At 40.9% G+C, this 20,671-nt stretch overlaps 1 protein-coding gene across 2 annotated transcripts in view; it reads right to left on the bottom strand.

Annotated features, from left to right (window-relative positions):
* lin7a (lin-7 homolog A (C. elegans)) overlaps positions 1-20,671 on the bottom strand; it is a 33,767-nt gene that overhangs the window by 9,067 nt on the left and 4,029 nt on the right. For both annotated transcript variants that reach the window (XM_069711047.1, XM_069711046.1), the window contains exons 2-3: positions 10,971-11,089; positions 1,517-1,588 (exon numbers count right to left, since the gene is read on the bottom strand). In XM_069711047.1, coding sequence (XP_069567148.1) covers positions 1,517-1,588; positions 10,971-11,089 — 191 coding nt within the window. The remainder of the gene's footprint in view (positions 1-1,516; positions 1,589-10,970; positions 11,090-20,671) is intronic.

Raw genomic sequence — 20,671 nt, 5'->3', positions numbered from 1 at the left:
GCTTAAGTCGGGCGGGTCAAGCTCATCTCTTTGGTAAATTTCAATTTGCCCATTCCACTCACACCGCACCTCGAAATGTTTTGTATTTTGCCCTTCACCTGTGACCTGCGCGTGATGCTTTCAAAACAGCAGCGACGAAATCTGCTCACAATCGTAAACAGACAATGGGAAGAAACAAAAGGTAGAAAAGGGAAGAGTTGTTTTCAACAAATGGCATCCATGAACAGATACGACCCGTCGTCGAAAGAGATTTGTTATGAGCGCTAATTAAACGACAAAACCTGCGATTAAAAATCATTTTTCTTTGATTTGGCTTCGTAACCAAAGATACAATGAACAACGCAGTGAGATGTTAAAGAAACAAATGTGTTTTTATGTTTCCAAAGGAAATTTTTCAACAGGCTGTCTTTGTGAAAAAAAAAAAAAAAAGCATGAACATAGTGGCTGCTAATTGGATGGTTCTGGGAGAACATTATGTGGAATTAAAGACAGATTTACAACCCCATTTAATGACATTAAGTGACTGATGATTGTTGAAATAAGGATGAACAGCTGGAGATTGTAATGCAGCCATTAAACATCCAGGCTCATTCAGTGATGTGATGAAAGTCTTTCTTCTGGAAAAAAAAAATGCACTTTGATGCCGGGATTGATTCCAACTTTGTTTGACCTTGTGAGTTTTTTTTTTTCTTCTTCCCCAAAGCACACTGACCAAACAGCAGACTAAAACTTTATGTCGACCTCACTTATTACAACTTTCTTCAAAACACACTCCCGTGTAGCCGACGTCAGTAGCGCTTGCTCGAGGGAGGTGGGGGGGTGTTTCCGTTCTTTAAAGAAATGTAGATAATGTTTGCATGTTTCTGTTTTGTTCGTTTTTGATTAAGAAGCACAAGAGTTCGGACAGCTGATGGGATTTCTACGCTAGCGTGCCCTTTTTGAGGTAAAACTGAAGTTCATTTGGAGTTATCAGGGTATGAATACGTATTTAGGCAACAACATCCTGTCTGAATACAAACTACAACAAAAAGTCAAATCCTATTCAGTCACTTGTATGTTTTTGGTGCCATAGCTGTTTTAACAATTATAATAAATAATTTAATGAATGTGATATATCAGCAATTTAGTATATAATACTAGGATAATAATAGGATTGCAAATCGGACACCGATATATCTGTCATAGGCTAATATTGTCTGATGCAATTGGCCAACTGATAAATTGTTGGGCTGTAGTACCTTACCATGTGACATTGGTCTTATTCCTAAAAAACTGGCGCCCATGTTATTGCTTAATTTGCACACTTAATGAGGGCCATTAACAAACAATACACTCTGCTAATTTCATTCAGCTTTGGCCAGAAGAAAGAAAAGATGAGAACGATATCACCGGGTAATGTGATTAACAGAGAGTACCCACCCCGCTCATTCGTTACGGTTTTCAGTGATGATAATGATTTTTTTTTTTTTATTGCAAATGAGAAATGTCAAAACTGAATGTCCAACACAGTCCTTACCTTAGCGGTAGCCCTCGCCTGGTACTCCGGACAGCCATTCACTGTAATTGTTTCATGCATGTACTGGTACACCTGAAAGACACCAGGAGAAACAGGTGTTATCTATTTTATCTGAAGTCAAGCAGCTGTATGATGGGAGACGTGTGGCACAAAGTCATCGTACGCGAAGAGAGATATCATTGCAACTAGTAATATGTATACGCAACACTCAAAATTAGATGTGACTCATGCAATTGATATCTAAACAATACATATATGCAAACATGATGGCATTATCACCAGCAAATCACATAAACATTTGTTTCTCAGAAAATAATTATTGAAGATGTTTTCGAGGTGCTTCGGAGATGATGAAGACTGTAATGTTGGTATGAACACAATTCAGCGGCTATATTTGCTTTATTTGTTCACTTAATGAGCGCCATTAACAAAAGCCTGAGTTCGCAAAATGGAGGCGCAATCTGGTCCTAACTAGTGTCCAGAACATGTGGTAATAAAATGCTGCTGGGACTGAATGGTGTTAAGATGTGGGGAGCTGTGGGTCCAGGTGGACGGAAAACAAGATTGTCTATCGACAGTGGTGCTTAGAAATGTGATTGTTCTACGTCCATACATAAACATGACTTAAAATATGAAGGGATTTTCAAACAAGTCCTAAAAGTAGATAAAAAAAGAACCCCCATTCAACAAATGAGACAGAAATGTTATACTTATATTCATTGAGGAAAATGATCCGATATGACTTATCCGAGTGGAAAAAGTATGTGAACCTCTTGGATTAGCAGATATTTTGTAGGTTCAATTAGAGTCAGGAGTTTTCATTCATTGGGATGATAGTCAGGTGCGAGTGGGAGCTCTGTTTTATTTTTTTTAAAAGACGGATGTCTGAGCTTCACAACACTGAAAATGTACAATGGCACAAACAAGAGTTTTTTTTTTGTTTTTTTTTAAAGAGAACTCAGAAAAAGAGTTGTTGAAGGTCATCAGACCGTAAAAGGCTAGAAAAACATCTTTAAAGTGTTCGGAAAACACAAAATCCACAGGCGGACAGATTGTGTGCAGAAATTCAAGACCACTGTTATCTTCACCAGGGAGTAATTGACCAAAGAAAAATCACTCCACGAGCAAGGTGTGGAATAGTTCACAAGACCACAAAAGAACTCCGGGTAACTTCTGAGCAACCAAAGGTCTCTTGGAAAATGTTAAATGCTCACAAGTCCACCACTGAGCGACAACGTGTGCATGGCAGGGATGCAAAGAGGAAGCCGCTGCTCTCCAAAAAAGAACATTGCTGCCTGTCTGCATAAAGAATAAAGTTATAGTTTTAGCATGTGCAAGTTAAAGTCCTGACCTTCATCCAATAGAAATGCTGTGGAAAGACCTTAAGTAAGCAGTTCATGTGATGAAACCCACCCGCTGTGTGAAGTAATGGGTTGAATTTCCTCAGAGCCGATGTGCAGGACTTATTCACGGTTATTTTCTGCCCAAGGGGGATCTCACTAGATACTGAAAGCAGAGGTTCACATACTTTTACCACTCATGAATATGAACCAGTGTGCTGCTACTACCTGCTCTGGAGAGAAACAGGCTGACATGGGAGGTTTGTCAGCTGATGCAACACACCTGCAGGCCTTCAAGGCTTTAAAAGCTGGCCCATGTGCTCAGTCTCTTTTTCTGTCCCCATCTCTTCGGCAGCAGCTTCATTTTGTGTTTACACTTTCAACAACTCGACAGCGCACTCGTTCTTCGTTAGCGTTAAGTTTATTTTTAGTAAATTTGAATTTGTTTGAAGTGCATCTCTTGTGTTGACTTCCCTACTTGTCACGTCCTCTGAGCCACTTTGTGACATTATTTAGGACTTGAGTCGAAGTCTAATGATGCTTTAGATCCCACTGTACTCGTGCAGAAATATAGGAGAAACCCTATAGGGTTAACAAAATTTAAAGCACTGCTGTAGTTGCTGAAGCAGACGGAACCCGTGTAGACAGCTGACCTTTCCAGTTAAGATGGGGCTTTAAAGGACACCTTTTAAAAGTGCACTTGTTCAAAGAATCAAGGACAGCCGGAGATTGTGTGGAATGATGATGTATGGTTAACACAAAACTACCTTTTTTTCCCCCCTTTTCCTGCAAGACTTTTGCAGCAGTCATTCAAATGTATCTGCAGCAGACTAATGTACCGCAGCGTTCAGACTTTAAACACAGTCAGATATGACTTGTATTAGGGAGATTAGTCAGAACGTCATAGCAGGAGGAGGGAGAACGAGGTGTGTCATGACTGAGATGAATGGGATGATGACAAAAAAGTGACTTTTTGACTGAGGACTTTTTACCGAGTAGGTACAACTGACCTGATCAAGCACATAAATTACTGATCAGATGATTTTCAACGAGCAAATTCTCCAAATTTCCAAGTACAACCGCGCCTGATTGTTTCAATCTTACACTTATGGCAGCTGCAATTAATTGAGCAAATGAACTGTGACATTTTTATGAGACTAATAACACTACATTTAACAGCAAAAAAATAAATAAAAAAAATTATTTTAAAAAAAACCCTCTCAGTGCAAAACAAACAGAATTTTAATCATCTGTTTCCACTCCCTCGATGATGTCTCTCATCAAAGCAAAGCAGCTCGTTGGAAGCGAACACGGTGGGTAGCTTTGACGTGGCGCGGCACAACGTTACAAAGGGGCCTCGCTTCCTCTGAATCATCAAACAGGGTCTATACTTTAAGGATACAAACTTTGAGATATTTGTATGTCGAGATCTCAGAGATGGGGAGGAAAATATCCCCGAGCCTCTGTCAGCTTGTTTGCTCATGAATCTCAAAGACCAAATGAACGGCTTTAGGAGAGTGCAGCACTGCTTTTCAGACTGCAACATGTTATTTATTTTGTTGATTCATGGTGCCGATGCATTTTCAGAGGCTGCAGTCCACACACACACACACACACACACACACACACACACACACACACACACACACACACACACACACACACACACACACACACACACACACACACACAACTCCCAAATGGTACCATTTCCCGAGGACCTCTTCCACCTTTGCACTTTTTGAGGCTCAGCACAGCTTTATAATCACCACGAAGATTTTTTTTTCCTTACTTCTGTCTTCCTGGCTTCCTTTTCCTTTAAATTGTCCTTTTTTTCCTCCCCCACTTTTGCAGCTACTAATTACAGCCACTTATTCTGTCTGCAGACGTGGAAGCCGAAACCACCCGGGCCTCATCTATCTGATAAAGAAATGCCTTCAAACACGGGCCTCTGTTATGTAAATGTTTAGTAATGGCTCTTTTCAAACATGACAAGTGTGACAAAGAGCGCTGCAATGCTTATGCAATATTTAGCATCTGCTACGTTTGAATAATAATTTAAAAAAAAAGATGCGATAATTATGACCACTGTGAGCACAAGGGAAGCCGTCATTTTCATTCTTTTATCGATTAGATAAAAAAATACGCAACTCCTCTCCCAATTTTATACCCATATAGCTCATTAAGATAACAAGGTTGACAAATAACTGTCTGACAAACTGTTTGTGTTAAAAAATAGCACAGAGACGAGTCAAAGGGAATAATCAGGCAACTACCAGCTGATGTTTTAGCTTCTTTCAGCATTGTTTTGGGTTTTTCTGGGCTGCATTTTTATTGTGCCAAACACAGCAGATCGTAGATGCACCAGAAAAGTAAGCTAGACCCTCTTTCACACATATTTGATCCATTTTCCATAACTAAATAAAATTGAAAAATGTTTTGTGCCTTTTTATTTTACCATTAACGGTGTTTCTTTGCTTATTAAACATAACATTTTTTTGTGCGTGAGAACTATAAGAAATAGGTATTAAATTACAATTTGAGTGCATTGCTGTTTCTGAAACCAGACAGTTTGATATCTGTCTTCATATGTAACCTGGATGTCCTAAGGAGAGACATAAACTGGAACAAACAGTTGCGTGTAACTGAATGTCGGTCTCCTCTCGCAGCGGCTGCACTTTGCTCTAAAAAGGCCACGTGTCCCAGGGGCATCTTTTCAATTCCTCTTTTCTTTTGCCACGTCTTCACTGTCCCTTCCTAAAACATAAACACAGTCGCGGTCCGAGGACGTGTTTCCTTGCCGATTAGTTCACCCCGGAGATCCCCCGGTTCTAATGGGGAAACAGACTCTCGCTCACGCGTAAAGTCTTCCTAAAAATAAAACCAGCGGTTGCACCTACGAGAAAGAACGCCACGAAGCCCGAGACGAGCCGAGAGATGCCTTCGGGGCGAACTGATGCGATGCTGCTTGTGACCATGGCTTCCTGTTTCCTCTACAGAGAGACGGAGACGGGGGAGGGGAGGCCGGGTAAAAGAGAGGCCTTAGCCTGGTTAATGTAGCTGGAAAAGGATGAAAACCGGTGCGGGACTTTGCAGAAAACTCTCAAAAAGGTGCCAACCATGACCACACAGGGGAAATATAGAATGTGCACGGATGAATTTAATGCAGCTTTCATCCTTTAACCTAATGTGACGTGGGAGGCAGCGGCATTGTGATGGAGTCAACACAAATCCGCCCTCGCTTGATTCTGCTTTTATGAAAAAAAGAAAAAGAAACAACACAGTCAATTATTCTGATTGAAAATCTCAGCTGAAGTAGAAAATCAGCCTCAATTTTAAAGCTGATGAAAGGCGAGCCCGCTCCGGCGCTGCTTATCGCACTTCCTGTGCTCCTCAAGTGGGACTCTAACCCAATATACTACAATTTTCACTGCCCCCCCTCCCCCGCCCCCGTCCCCCCGTCCCTCCCCCACTCTATAATTTCCAGCTGGTTAGCTCGTCCAGTCATCTCGTCTTGTGTCCTTCCTTTCCCATTTGCAAGGCTGATTGACCCTGACAACTCATTCAGAGTGATGCAGTGAGACTAACGCAGAGCCACACGACCCCCTCCCCCCCAACCCTCCTCCTCCCCCCCACCATTGATGAACACGGCACGGAGAGACAACCAACTCGTCAAATTCTCTGCCTCGTTGTCATTTAGCGCTGCAACACTGCTGAACTGGCTCCCCTCCCTGGCATCCATTCCTCATATTGACAGCTGGCTTGTCGTCCTTAACAAGGCTGATTTATCTTTTGTAGATTCCACCGACGTACAGTAGGGGGATCCGGTTTGGGAAGGTGGACTCTGGTGTTCGTACTCTACAGACAAGATTAGTATGTCCGGCACCCTGCCGGGCTCTGAGCCCGACCCACCAGACTGTGAAATGAGCTATATCACACACATACACACTCGTGTGCGCGTACGGGGGAGGAACCATATCACAGATTAAACAAAACGAAAGGTCACCTGTGATAATGAAATGCCACCGAGGGGAGTGGGGTCAAAATGAACAACAGGAGGTTTGGACTGACGGTTTAACCTGCGTTTTATGGCTCTTTTAACTTAAACACTGATAGATGACGTACGAGAAAAGAGAAGGGAGTGCAGTCAAAATTAATTTATCAAATATCAAGGAATATAAAAAAACGTTTAAAGTGGAGGAAAGCTGTTTGTGTTAAAGTTTTTTTTTCATTTAGCTACAAAGCATGTAATGCCTTTTTTTTTTTTACACTGATGGGATACATTTTTCTTCTTCCAGGCATGTAGTATATTATAATTACTGTCACCAACTTTCAGAGACTTCATAATTGCTTGAGATTGGTGTACAGTCCCAGTGAGCTTTTATTGTCCAGGTTATGTTATTATTTTGTGGGGATCTTTGTATTGGAAACCGCTGATATTGTTCGTCTGGTGTGGTGCATTCATGCGCGAGTGGGAAAATCAGACATCTGAGATTTTAGAGCCAGAGAACTCAAACAAAAAAACAAAAAAACAAGCAATACACACAAAGATGGAAAACAAAACAAAACAACAACAACAACAACAACAACAAAAATCGATTTTGCAGCTTTCTCTGGGCCAATATTGTTGCTGCTGAATGGTGAGCTACCTGAAAGAAAAAAAACATTCACAAATAATAGGAGACGATTTCATAAATGACTGAAGAATATTGTTTGAATATAAAGTGCCGTAAAGAGGCTAAAATGTACAAAACCCCCTCTGTAATTTTCCAAAGTGATGTTGAAGTAGAAAGTATTTCTTTTTGTGCCCATTTCGAGGCTGAAATCAAGGTTTGCTGTGTGTGAGGAAAAACATCATCTTGGTAGCAAAGTGAACCCCCGTGGGTATAAATTCTTTCTCTTGCCACAAACAAACACATTCAGAAAGACGTGTGAATATCAGACCATTAAATCCAGCCCAACTGCTGCTTCCCCACCGAGATTCCTCTCCACTCGAAGATTGCCTCTCCTAATTGTTTTCGATACGAACGGAGCATCGCAGGACGCAGCTGTCGAGGACTGTGATATTCCACTGCAAGTCCTCCGCTAATGCGCTGCGTAATAACAGTAATAATCTACAGTATGCAACAGCCAGCACTTACAAATGGTCCTCCAGCTGGCTCAGCACCACGCAGTGATGCTGTTGCAGCATCACTTCTCACAAACCTGTAATCGACTATAAACCCTCGTCATCCTCGCCCAGAGCGTCTCGGATTGTTTCCCCCGGGGGGGCGGGGAATGTGTTTAGCCGGCTCTTTCTGGGTGAAGTGGTTTGCATCTTTGCGTCTTGGCAAAGGGCAACTGCTGCTGCTGCCGAGGCCCCTTTTCTTTTTTCTTCCTAAGGTTTGTCAGTCATTGTCATTGCACTCCAGTGACTGGCACGGAGATCAGTCAGCCGGCTGCCAGACGAGTGGTCGGTGCCAGGCCTGGCCGAGCTGGCCGAGCTGGCCGGGGCAGAACAGAGCCGGACCCTGTGAGAGGAGAAGACTGGTCCTTTCTTCCTCTCTGTCTGTGTGCATGATGTCAGGAGCTTTTACGTAACATTGTGTCAGGATTGATTTCTCCTAATTTGGGTTATTGGCAGTGTGGGTGAACTTTCCATTATTATGACTAGACACCGGCTGGAAAATGAATGAACTCCCACTATCATGAATTCAAGCTGTAATTACAAATGGGGGTCAAATCAAGCATCACTATTTGCCCCCCCCCACACACACACACACACTCCCACCCACATAGTCCACACGGCTGTCCTTGTTGATCAGTTTGAAATTCCGGGCACAGTCCACAAACAGGCTGTCATCAATAGGAATAAAAGATAAATCTGCAAAATGTTCACTGTCAATGTTTTTCATTTGTTTTCTCCGCAGCAAATTTTCAAACCATGTCCCAAACCAAATTTCCCAAATTTCCACAGCAGATGCTGACAACACGTACCAAGGTTTAAACATCACAAAATTGTAGTATCCCAATGGCAACAAAAGCATAATTAACATTTACAGTGCGTGCTGCGAGCTGAAGGCACCAGGTCTGAAGGTTGAGGGGCGGATGTGGTCTTGGGTGAATATTAAAAACGTCCGTAATGGTTTAAAGTGCGTCGACTTTATAATTTCTTTATAAAAAAAAAAAAAAAAAAAAAAATCAACTTTTTTCTGACTATAACCTTTAGTTTTAACACCTCTCCTCGCCTCTCCTAATCAGTTCTTGTACAACAAAGTTTAAGCCCTCCTTCTGCTCAACCTAATATAAAAGTTTTTTTTTAACGGTGAGAAACTTAAATCCGATTTTGAGCCTTTTCTCATTATTTTGTTTTCAAGTAAAAAAAAACAAACTAGGCTTCGAAAGTAAACCACAGATCCCAGCCGCTGGCCTGGAAATCCTTATTGATAGAGATTGATACTCCAAACATATCGAGTTTATTTTTTCCTCTGCAGCAATAAAATCTTTCCATGTCCCTTTAATTTACAACCACAATTCCCTTCAGCAAATAACGTGAAGCTCTCCCAAACATACTAATCAAGTCCGCTAATTGTCTTCCATTCCAGGACAAATTACATGTTCCCTTTGTTTACAACTGGCTTGCAGCACAAAGGCCACCGTGGCATCTGGTTTTTCAGCTCCCAAACTGCTGTCTGCTTCACAAATTCATGTCACTGTGTAATGCGACAGTATATCACAACAGACAGGATGCTAAATAAACAAGATCTGTGGTTATCAGGCTGTGTAGCCGCCGTGCCATGTGGAGTGAATGCTCCTCTTTGCTTTCAAACCCCGTTCCTCCTGATGAATGGTCTTGAGATGACGGATCAGTGGGTGGCTGTTTTGTGCGCATGTGAATGAAAGCATTTTAACAAGAGGAGGAAAGAAAATAGAAATTAAACGATTCACACTTTACTTCGTCCCTGTCAAGCATTATTAAAAAACACTCTCCAGCAGTCATTTGCTTAATTAAAATTCAGCGTAACGAGATTATGTTTTATGTCCCCCCCGATCATTCACATGCTCAATGTGAATTTCTCATGCAGTCAGAAACTCCTTTACAGCTTTAATAAGGCAGAGAAATAAGCTCTGACATTTTCATTATGCTGCAGTCATTTGTTGATTGATGTAGTACAACAATGACTTGAAGAAAGACGCTCTGATTTGGTTATTTTAGCTCCGAGCCTACTGTTGAGTTTAGAAGCAACAACAGTGAGCTGTTGACATATTAGCGAGACTGGATAATACAACGCTATCGGGGAGTAACTAAAATAACAGCTTTTCTTTGCGGTTTAAAACACCTGCAGTCTGTTAGACCAGCTGACCAAAAGGTTGATTGGAAGTTTGAGTGCATATAATAACAGACTGAAAAGTTAAGCCAATGTGGAAGGGCCTAAAGGTGCAATATAGCACTGAGAGCTACCAGGAAATCCAATTCTGGCTCCCATTCAAAAAGCTTTGAATTCATTGACTTTAAAAGACAAAGTCAATAATTGTTTTTGCACAAGTTATTAAGGTGTCATGAGTTGAGTTCACTCCTTCTGATCAATGTTCTGGTGCTCTTTCTGAAAATGATTCCAAAATGAATTAGATATTAGACCTCAAAGAGAGGTATGTTTTTCGCTGTGCCCGGTTTGATTGACATGCCTCGGGTGCAGTTAGGTTGCCAAATATGGTCAATTCTGGTTCCCCAAAAATGGTGACAACCAAAATGCCAGACTGGATGCTTCAAAATGGCATTTCATAATCCATGAAGTGGTTACCACTTGGTGTCAAGTTAGTGGTCAACTTCTTTCGAATAAGACAAGTTGTAATTCAGCTCATTTTAAAGGACTTCAAGTATGAAGGTGTTGAGATGGACAACACAGAAACCCGACTGGACACGTGAAAGAAGAGCATCTTCAACAGCTACTCCACAGAAAACTCATCACAGTAGTGAGCGCTGTGATTGATTGGAGGAGTGGTGCACAAAAAAAAAAATAATAATAATAAAATATACAGAAGGTCATGAAAAGAAAGAGTTTCACAGAAAAAAAAAAAAAAGAATCAAAAGTCATGTTCACGGACCAGCGCTTCCCTGCCCGACAATGACTCACCTCTCTGATGGCTGTGCAGAACTCACTCTGAAGGACCTTCTTCAGAGACTGGAGCTTGTGACCGGGAACATCGCCTGACTCCTGCAGCTTCTCCAGCAGCTCGATAGCCCTGGCAACATCTGGTAGGGAGAGAGAGAGAGAGAGAGAGAGAGACACGGGGTGTGAGTGTGTGTGTTTGTGTGTGTGTTGGGTACTCATGCCAAGGGGAGAGAGTGGAAAAAAAAAAAAAAATGCACCCATTCAATTACATTAACAGCACAGCCATGACAAAGGCGCTAGAGCGAATCAATGGGTGGGATAATGGAAATAGACTCGGTGAAGGCCAGCAGTTCTAAGGAAGATAGAATAGCAATCCTAGCCATGGATCGTTTGTATTGGCTTAGCTGTATTCATGAGAATAAAGGAGGAATAAGTCAGGGCCTAATTTGTTCAAAGGTAACACTTCCTGAAAAGAGAAGTCGCCTTCGGGCATCCTAAAGCATTTACACTAAACCGTAAGCCTTAAGTTAGAGGCTGCGACTCTGCGGTCTTCTGAGCTCTCCACCCCTAATTAGCTTGCGCCGAACGAGTCCGCCAGCCCTGCTGATGAATTTCTTGCCCTCTGAAACAGGCAGGCCGAAATGATGATGCAAAATGGAAGGAGAGGGAGGTGATTTTGTGCTCAGTCACTGGACTTGGATTGTTGGGTCGATAACATGTTTAATTCAGCCTGCGAGACTAGTGACCACGCACAGACGGATGACTGGTGCAATTTTACGCTGCAGTCGATAGGCGGAGTTTCCCAGCAGTTCAAATACATAACCGTGGCTTGTTATTACATGATAATGCCTGCAGCTAAAGATTATTTTTACTACCTTTCAGTCCGTCTATTATTTACTGATTACTCAATTAATTGTTGTGTGTGCGAATGCAAAGATCAGTTAAAAAAAACACTTGGCGTTGAACAGGAAGAATAGAAGGAAGGTCCAAACTCCCTGAAATATTCAGTTTTTCAACGGTATAAAACAGAGACAGCACGACATCCATTTCTGCCCAGACTCAGATATGCAATGGAGATTTTGAAAGAAATTATAACGTTCGTGGTGTTTTTGCTGAACATAACGTCATTTGTGTGAAATTCTGCTATAAGCAGCATACGAATTCTTGAATTATAGCCACAAATGGTTTCAATGAGATCCCAGTGACGTTTGACCACCAAATTCGAATCGGGGCATCCTTGAGTGCAGGTGGATGTTTGTACCAAATTTTATGAAATTTAGTTCATTTACAGTATGGAGGATATTGATAACAAAATTATAAACAGCTTGCAAACATATACCAAGAGCAAATCTTGTCCCTTTACAACAATGTGCCAACAGTAACACAACCGCTGCACCACATTTGACTAACAGCTGAGCTGCTGGTTTAGATTCAGCATCTTTTTTTTTTATATATATATATATATATATATATATATATATATATATATATATATATATATATATATATATATATATATATATATATATATATATATATATATATATATATATATATATATATATATATATATATATATATATATATATATATATATATATATATATATATATATATATATTTTTTTTTTTTTTTTTTTTTTTTTTTTTTTTTTTTTTTTTTTTTTTTTTTTTTTTTTTTTTTTTTTTTTTTTTTTTTTTTTTTTTTTTTTTTTTTTTTTTTTTTTTTTTTTTTTTTTTTTTTTTTTTTTTTTTTTTTTTTTTTTTTTTTTTTTTTTTTCCAGCCTTGCACAGCTCCCAGCATGCTTCCAACCATCCTCAGCAGCGATCGATCAATACACAACAGGTATAAATACCCATGAAGTCATTCTCTAGATTACAGTCCATGTTTTCACTCATACTTGTACCTCGAAACGCAAAAGAAAATGGCATACACAACTAAACACGACTCGTTTACCTCTGGTAACAAACAGCGCTGATTTTAGTTGATTAATCAATTAATATAAGGAATTATTTAACAAATCTAACAAAACAAAAAAAATCCAATATCAGCTATGAGGATTTGTTTTGTGATTGATGGTCAGACATAAAAAAAAACTGATTTTGTGACACTTTAGACAAACTATCATCGGGTTGATCAGTAATAAATAATGAATCACAAGTCAAAGCCCTGAAAACAACTGAAGTTGATCTCAGGGCTCCTACATCTTCACAGTAAAGGAAAATGGACACCTTCAGAAACTCTGGTGACACCGTAACAAGCAGTACATACAGCCTGCCTAAGGTCTTTCCACTCTGTTAACTTACTACAAGGGTGAAGCAGTGCCTCTATTCTCTAGAAATGTGATAAACACAAACTGTGCTCAGAGATATCATACACACAAACACGATTACACACCGTCACGTTTCATGATTCCCATTCATTTCCTGGAGTTTTATCCCAACCGTAACCATGACTTGTCTAATCCTAACCTTCACCTTCACCGAACCGCAAACCAAATCTTCGCCTTAAAAGTTCATGATTTATATTATAGTGACTTCACAATTTGGTCCCCACGATGTAACTCTGCAAACAGATTTATGTCCCCGCAACATGAGTGATACGAGCACACACACACACACACACACAAACGTGCTGATATTGAATTCTGGGAATATTGAATAACTCAATAAAACAGACGGCGAACAGAAGAGCTTTTACTGCTTGGAGGCCTGAGGGAGACGAGAGAAAAATCTGCGTCGAGCGCTCACTACTGTAAAGACCGTATAAGGCCATAAAAAAAGGAAACACAAACATCCTACAGTACGCTTCACAGAATTTCACCTTTATACTGGAGATGGGCACAATTAGCAGGACCCACAGAAATCCAATACCCGCTTCTATTTCAAGCGGCCCGTAATAAAGCACAGAGGATTATATTGATCTGCTTGGATTTGCAGGTTCAGCTCCCATCGAGACCATACGGCTGGCTGGCTGGAGAAACAGTCCAGTGAGAGTTATACTAGTCGACTCTTCGGGATAATTAATCAAATAACTCAAGTCTCATGTTAAGATGCTCACAGATAAGTGAATAGACACGCTGTAACTAGAACTCTACTTATTTTTGTGCAACTTTTTTCAGGTCTATTTTGCCCGTCAGTCATTATAAATCTCCTCAGTAATATTCTAACCAGCAGCTAGCCTCAGTGAGGCTCCTGCCAATTCCTGTCACCTGATCCCCACCCTCACCTGTGCACCTGCTTCTTATCCCCAGTGGGACTGTTCACGAAGCCCCGCCCACTCGTAGTAACAGTTCCTATGCATGCGAATTGTTTTTTTGTTTTTTTTTTTTAAATCACTTGGGACATAATGCAGTTTAAAATGATACCAGTGGCAGGTTTTTATCCTCCAAATGGGTCACTGTTATTACTTTGGTTGCTTTCCTTACATACTCTATATTCTTAAACACATTTCTTTCCACAAAATAAAAGACTTTTAGGATGGGGAACATCAGATGTGTTTGGAAAATGATTGGCTACGGTTCCCAGAGAGTAAAATTCAATAAAGAACACGTCAGAGCATTAACCTAAATTATGACATCATCAAGAAATGGCTTCATCTTTGTGGTGAAATACCACACATAAACTAGATGCGAACAGTGACAAAAAAAAATTATATATCCTCACAAATAAATGTAATTAGGTTTGCTCTTTGGCCTACTGCCGCGGGTGGTATAAGCTACTCTGTGGAGCGATTACAGCTTACATGAGAGCAGATAACAGAGAGAAAACTGCTTAATCCATTCTTAACACTTTTTCATTTCTGGTTTTAGAAAAGATTAGAAAAAAAAGAAAAGAAAACCAACTTTGGCTCTTGATCAGACAATTACGATCGGACAACCAACTACTCTTTGGATTAGAGGTTCAGCGATTCTTCAATTACCTGCCAAGGATACATCCATAGTTGCTGCTCTAGTCTTTGTTCTCAATGCCCTGTTCATCTTTTTGACCCTTGCCTGCCTTTTTGAACAGTATTGAAGCTGGTTTATGACCCTTTACGCTTGGTTGACTATTGTGAATGCGAACCTGCACCTGCCTCAGCGTCGGTGTGAGTGTGAGTAATTGAGAAAATGTTCTCTTTTGTGCTCTGGTCTGAGCAAAAGAACCTTACATATGGTTCAATACATGCGGTTATATGTTTTCTGTGATGGCAGCTCGTCGTGTTTTCAGTCAGTTCAACCTCTCTTGGTATTTAGCCATGCAGATAGTTCAGATGAGGTAAATAAGGTTTTGTTTGCGGTGAGAAATGACTTTTTTTTTGTTGTTTTTTTAACTAATAGCAACATCAACAGCGTCTTTCTTCTGCAGGAGGGAGTTCAAAAACTGCTCGCATTCAATGTACGTAGCGTCATTTATGTTTCGTACATCGCACAACTTTCATCAACACCCAAATCACGATCTTTCCCTAAACCTTGCCAAGCTGCGATAATATTGTTACCATGACGACGAAAGTCTGGTACGCCTGCAGCTGGTACTCTCCAACTATCAAATTACTGTACCTATTCCGTTTTTTTTAGGTGAGGACATGATGATCTTATTTAAGGTGCTCATAACACACACACACACACACACACACACACACACACACACACACACACACACACACACACACACACACACACACACACACACACACACACACACGTCATTTCGAGAGTCAGAAGAAGTCGGTCTCGCGGCCTTTTCGGTATCATGTTGTGTTGAAAGAAAAAGAGCTTTGTTCGTGTCCTTAGCGTCCTACTTATCCATTCAGTCTTTTACATACATATTCTAATCTGAAGAAGAAGTCCACCATATGGGATTTTTAAAGCGCCGACCCCTCCTAACGTATGCAGTAATAATTTTTTTTATTATTAAGGTGAATGGGTCTTTCTTTTATTTTTACTCAATTGACTGAATATAAAAAAAACCACTGATTCAGAATAGCTCATAATGAGTTGGTACACTTCCAAGCAGCAAGGGCATCTGTCTTGGAGGTTTGTGAGCATTTCTTTCTCATTAAACGAAGGTCAGGGGCCATGCAGATTTCCCCCTCTCTCTTATTTGCGTTCACATCCTCATTAGCACCATATTTTTACACACATCAAGGCTTCTTGGAACTTCAAAAGATTGATATCGCAGACATTTTCGCTTGCGCTTTCATCTCGCTGATCACAACTGATGCCTAGCCATTTCCTGATGTGATCTTTCCAACTTGAATTAGGGTCATTTTCAATTTCAGAAGCTTTACATCAAACAGAGGAGCTGCACATAGTTTAAATTCAATTAAATCTTTCACTGTTACCTAACACTGAAAGATTTAATTGAATTTAAACTGAGACACCTTAAGACTTCTCCAGTCAACACATATCATGTCCTTTTGTAGTTTAATCCCCATTTAAAAGCACGGAGACGCCGAAACAGTCACCACAAGACAATGTAATTGCAAGAGGCCACATGAAACTGAATGATAATAAGTGGTAGTCATATCCCTCGCTGGTTTTCACAGACCACCTCACAGGTAATGAAATGTCTGCTGGCACTGTACTGACACATTTTCCCTTTCAATGCTCCCAGTGATATCTGATCTGGCACATGGAAAACAGGGCTGTGAAGACACTTTGCTTCACTGTTGATCACGCAGGAGATACAGCCGTGAGAATATGTGTAAACAAATCAAGGTATGGTCTCAGTGTTGCACGACTACGGGTCTGATAAACTGGCACACTTTGCTGCATTATTTCCTGCCAATCATGAGGTGGGAGAAAGTCCTTTCCCCTTTTGTTCATGTCTTCAGTTCAACCCTCAAATGAGCCGACACAGGTTTAAGCAAAACATGTCCCACAAGAAAACTTCAGCATAAATGTGAAAGTGGGCCATCAGTTGAGCTAATCAGAGGAGTGTAAATGCCCCACAGGGAGGAGGCATTGAAAGGGGAGTTTTTTTCCCATGACAAAGCTGCTGAGATGACTGCAGGGGCTCACAGTTAGGTCACATGAACAGGAAATGATTCCCGAGTCAGATGCGCAGCGAAAATGACATGAAAGCAGAGAAAGCGTGTGCGCTGTCGTAAACCCGGCAGAAGACCATCTCATGTTGTACCTTCAACTGAGAAAAAGAGGCCGACGGAACAAATGAAGCAAAGTTCAAGAAGACACAAAGTGTGCGTCCGACACCCGCACGGTGCGCCTGCTACATGCTCGGTCTATGAATAACTTCAGCTGGAGGGAAATACGGGAAACGGGATCCCGCTCTTGACAAACCACCCCGAATGTGCTACAACAACACGCACCAGAAAGGCCTCCTTAACAGTACTTTAAGACGTGGATACCAAGGATTTCTGTCTTGGAATAAACGCTGCACTTAATTGGAATTCAAGTACTTGCAAATACGACGCTTTATAATATACAATGCATCAGTAACGGTAAAGTATCACCAGCATATTTGTTGTTTTGTTTTGAGAGCAGGACTTCTTTTTAATTTTAAGGCCGTTGTTATTTAATTTATTCTTAATCAACTTCAACTGCAGTCACATACAAATTCCTGTTGTCCAAATTAGATTTCACTTTATTTTTTGCTTAACTGCAATTTTGTTAATATTTTTTTATAGTGTGATTTACTGTATATAGATTTAAAAAAAAAAAAATAATAATTCCCTCACTTCTTTTCGCTCTATTTGAGCCTCCCCCAACTCCTGAAGAGAATATCTGTCTCTTTAGCCTAAATCAAAAGATTGCGGATCCTAAATAAAAACAGAACATTTTAGATGATGCTTCGGGCAGATGGGAACTTAAAAGTCAGGAGATGAATGTCACAATGAGAGAGTCACATAGAGTTAGTCAGCTGATTCATCAGTGGCAGAAAATATTGTTCATAGCTTTAACCTCTGTTGTTCGACTATCAGCTACTAGTTTTCACGTCATTCCAGAACCTGCGGTTCCATCGCTGCCCTCTGATTACCACCCCCGACCTTATATACCTGACCCTCTCCTTTCAGTTTCTCACCACGTTGCCTGTTCTGCAGCGCGGCCTTTTTGTTCCTGACAGTTTGTCTTGTTATGTTTCTTTGCTGTCAACAGCCTGCTATTTACCTTCAGCACAGTTAACCCTCGTTTCACCCTCTGAGTTGTGCATCTGAGTCATCAGTAAACATTTGGCCACTTCTGCAACCACTCGACTCCACAGGAATCCTGACCTAATCAGAGTTTAACTGATAATGCAGCGGAAGGGAACTCGACGTTTGATTTTTACTCTCAACCCAGAGAATAGCAGTGTTGTGCTCTGGGGGGAGTCAGCGGCTCCAGATGTGTGCAACATCTGCAAAGGTTTTTACATTCGCCTCAATGAGGATTCCGTGCTCAATCATGTCATTGACAACTGCCAAATTTAGCACATCTCTGGGGCAAACAGACTGCGAGCAATTGAGTCATTCTCACAGTGCAATTTGACAGAAACTTCTCCAACGACAGAGGGAAGGAAGTTGATGCCGTCGTATATAAATTCGTTTTTTAACAGAACAATGGCCTGAGAAAAAGTACCTTCCTCTCTCATTATCTGCCAGAAAAGAGAATTTCGAAAAAAAAAGACAACGGTATCACAAAGTGCCAAGAAGATTCACGAGCTGTAATTAAAGAGTATCACTCGACGTCCATGAGGAGTTATGATACCAGTCAATGTAAATGAGCGCACGCTACATCAAGATACAGTTACAGTGTAATGCACTGCTGCCATATTAAGCAGAGTGATGACACCAGCAGCGATCCTGGCAGTAGTTAATTTCCCTCTGCTATACTTTGGGACGAGGGCATTCTCATTAGTGATACTTTCTGATTAAAAGTTCAGAGCAAGTTTTTAATTATTGGACCGTCAAGACTTCACTAATACTTTCTCAGAACAAATTTCGGTCATGCGTTGATGACGGTCTTACAATATTTATGGTGGCTCGTCACTGAGCCTTCCAAAAACCAACATTAATTGTGGCGTTATCGTCCCTGAAACCTGCAGGACACTTCTCTGTGCCCGACAGATTTTACTGCTGGCTCTTAGCTCTGCTTTTACGCTCTTATACGTCAGTTCAAAGGATGTGAGGGCTTCGGTGTTTAGCGCAATATTTTGTTTTTGCAATCACAAAGTGCTGAATTAATATGCAATCATATACTGATTACAGGGCTTATTGCTTCTTCAAGTGGGATTTACCGTGCTTGCAAGAAGACTGAGATAATTGAAACTTTGATCTGTGAATTGAGAGATTTTGATGGTTAATGAGCGATGATGAATATGTTCTGTTATTCAATTTTTCTCAAAACATGACATTTAAATATTCAAAAAATACCATTAGTCACTTTTAAAAAGGAACAAAGACACGCCGATTTTTTTTTTTTAACGAGCAACACTGATCATAAGAGTTATGTCTGAATGCTGAACGTGATTTCCCATGTCACAAAACAAGATCTCATGACATCAATATGAAGGCAGCAGAAGGGAGCCTGGAGAAGCAGACAAGCTGGCAAAATATTTAACATCTTTGATTTCTTGCTGCGGATTACTAATCATTTTTCACAGCCGGTTGTGGTGTGAATCTCTCAAACAGCAAAAGCAAAAGCCCCATGTCCAAGGCCTTTCTTTTACTTATTAGTAGAGTAGTAGGAGCAAGTTCGAACAAATCAATTCCTGGAAGGAACTAAAAAAATAATGGATGGATGATGATGACGAGATTACGGGGGGAGGATGTTTATAAATACTTGTTGTCACGAGCAATGAATAATACAGACTCAGCGGTGCACTAAATTGGCAGTTTATCGACAATACCCATAATGCACAATACATTATGTAATTCAATCCCACAGAGAGCTACCCTTCACCTCACCACACACTAATTCACTTTACACACACGCAAAAGGTTTTCTGGTTTTGGTTTTTAGTTGGTTTTTTTTTTGACGTGCGCAGGGGTGGGGGGGGATATCTATTTTTTTTTTTTTTTTTTTTAATTTTATACACTTTATTAATCCCCGAGGGGAAATTTCTTCACTACAGCAGGGGGGCTCTCATGGGGGAGATGCTGCAGCAGGCTGCCACTAGCGCGGCGCCAGGTAACCTGACCTGAGGTGCATGTTTTTGGGTGATGGGAGGAAGCCGGAGAACCCGGAGAGAACCCACGCAAGCAAAGGGAGAACATGCAAACTCCGCACAGAAAGGCCCAGGACCGGATTTGAACCCGGAACCTTTTTTGCTGTGACGGGCGGCACGGTGGTGCAGTGCTAACCACTGCACCACCGTGCCGCCCGTTATTTAATAACAATATTGAGATACAATGTGAAATGTGGAATAAAACGCTTGTACCTGACACTGTCTGTGCAGCATAATACCCCGGAAACGTATTTGCCTGAGCTCCTCTAACATCAGACTGGGACTAAAAAAGGTCACCCTCATCATTTAGTGATTAAAGGGAAGCCATAAAGCTGAACAAAGCCACACTGACACGTAACGAAGGCTTCAATGCTTCACGAGGCTCCACAGCATTGTTGCGGGGATGTGTCCACGCCGGGGAGCGCTCCAGTTTTTCCGGTATAATTAGTCCATTTATAACAGTGAGCAGAACTTCGTGTAATTCATTTTCAGTACTTGGAAGCGTCATTTTGACAAACCTGCAGCAATGTAAATAAACACGTCCACAAATCAGGGGCTGAGCCCATTAAACCAGGAGGC

This window comes from Brachyistius frenatus, unplaced genomic scaffold, assembly GCF_029030835.1.
Source record: "Brachyistius frenatus isolate BFR_SWC_R1_liver_20210118 unplaced genomic scaffold, ASM2903083v1 Contig_96, whole genome shotgun sequence".
NCBI classification, from domain to species: Eukaryota; Metazoa; Chordata; class Actinopteri; family Embiotocidae; genus Brachyistius; species Brachyistius frenatus.
This window is presented reverse-complemented; position numbering and strand designations above follow the sequence as displayed.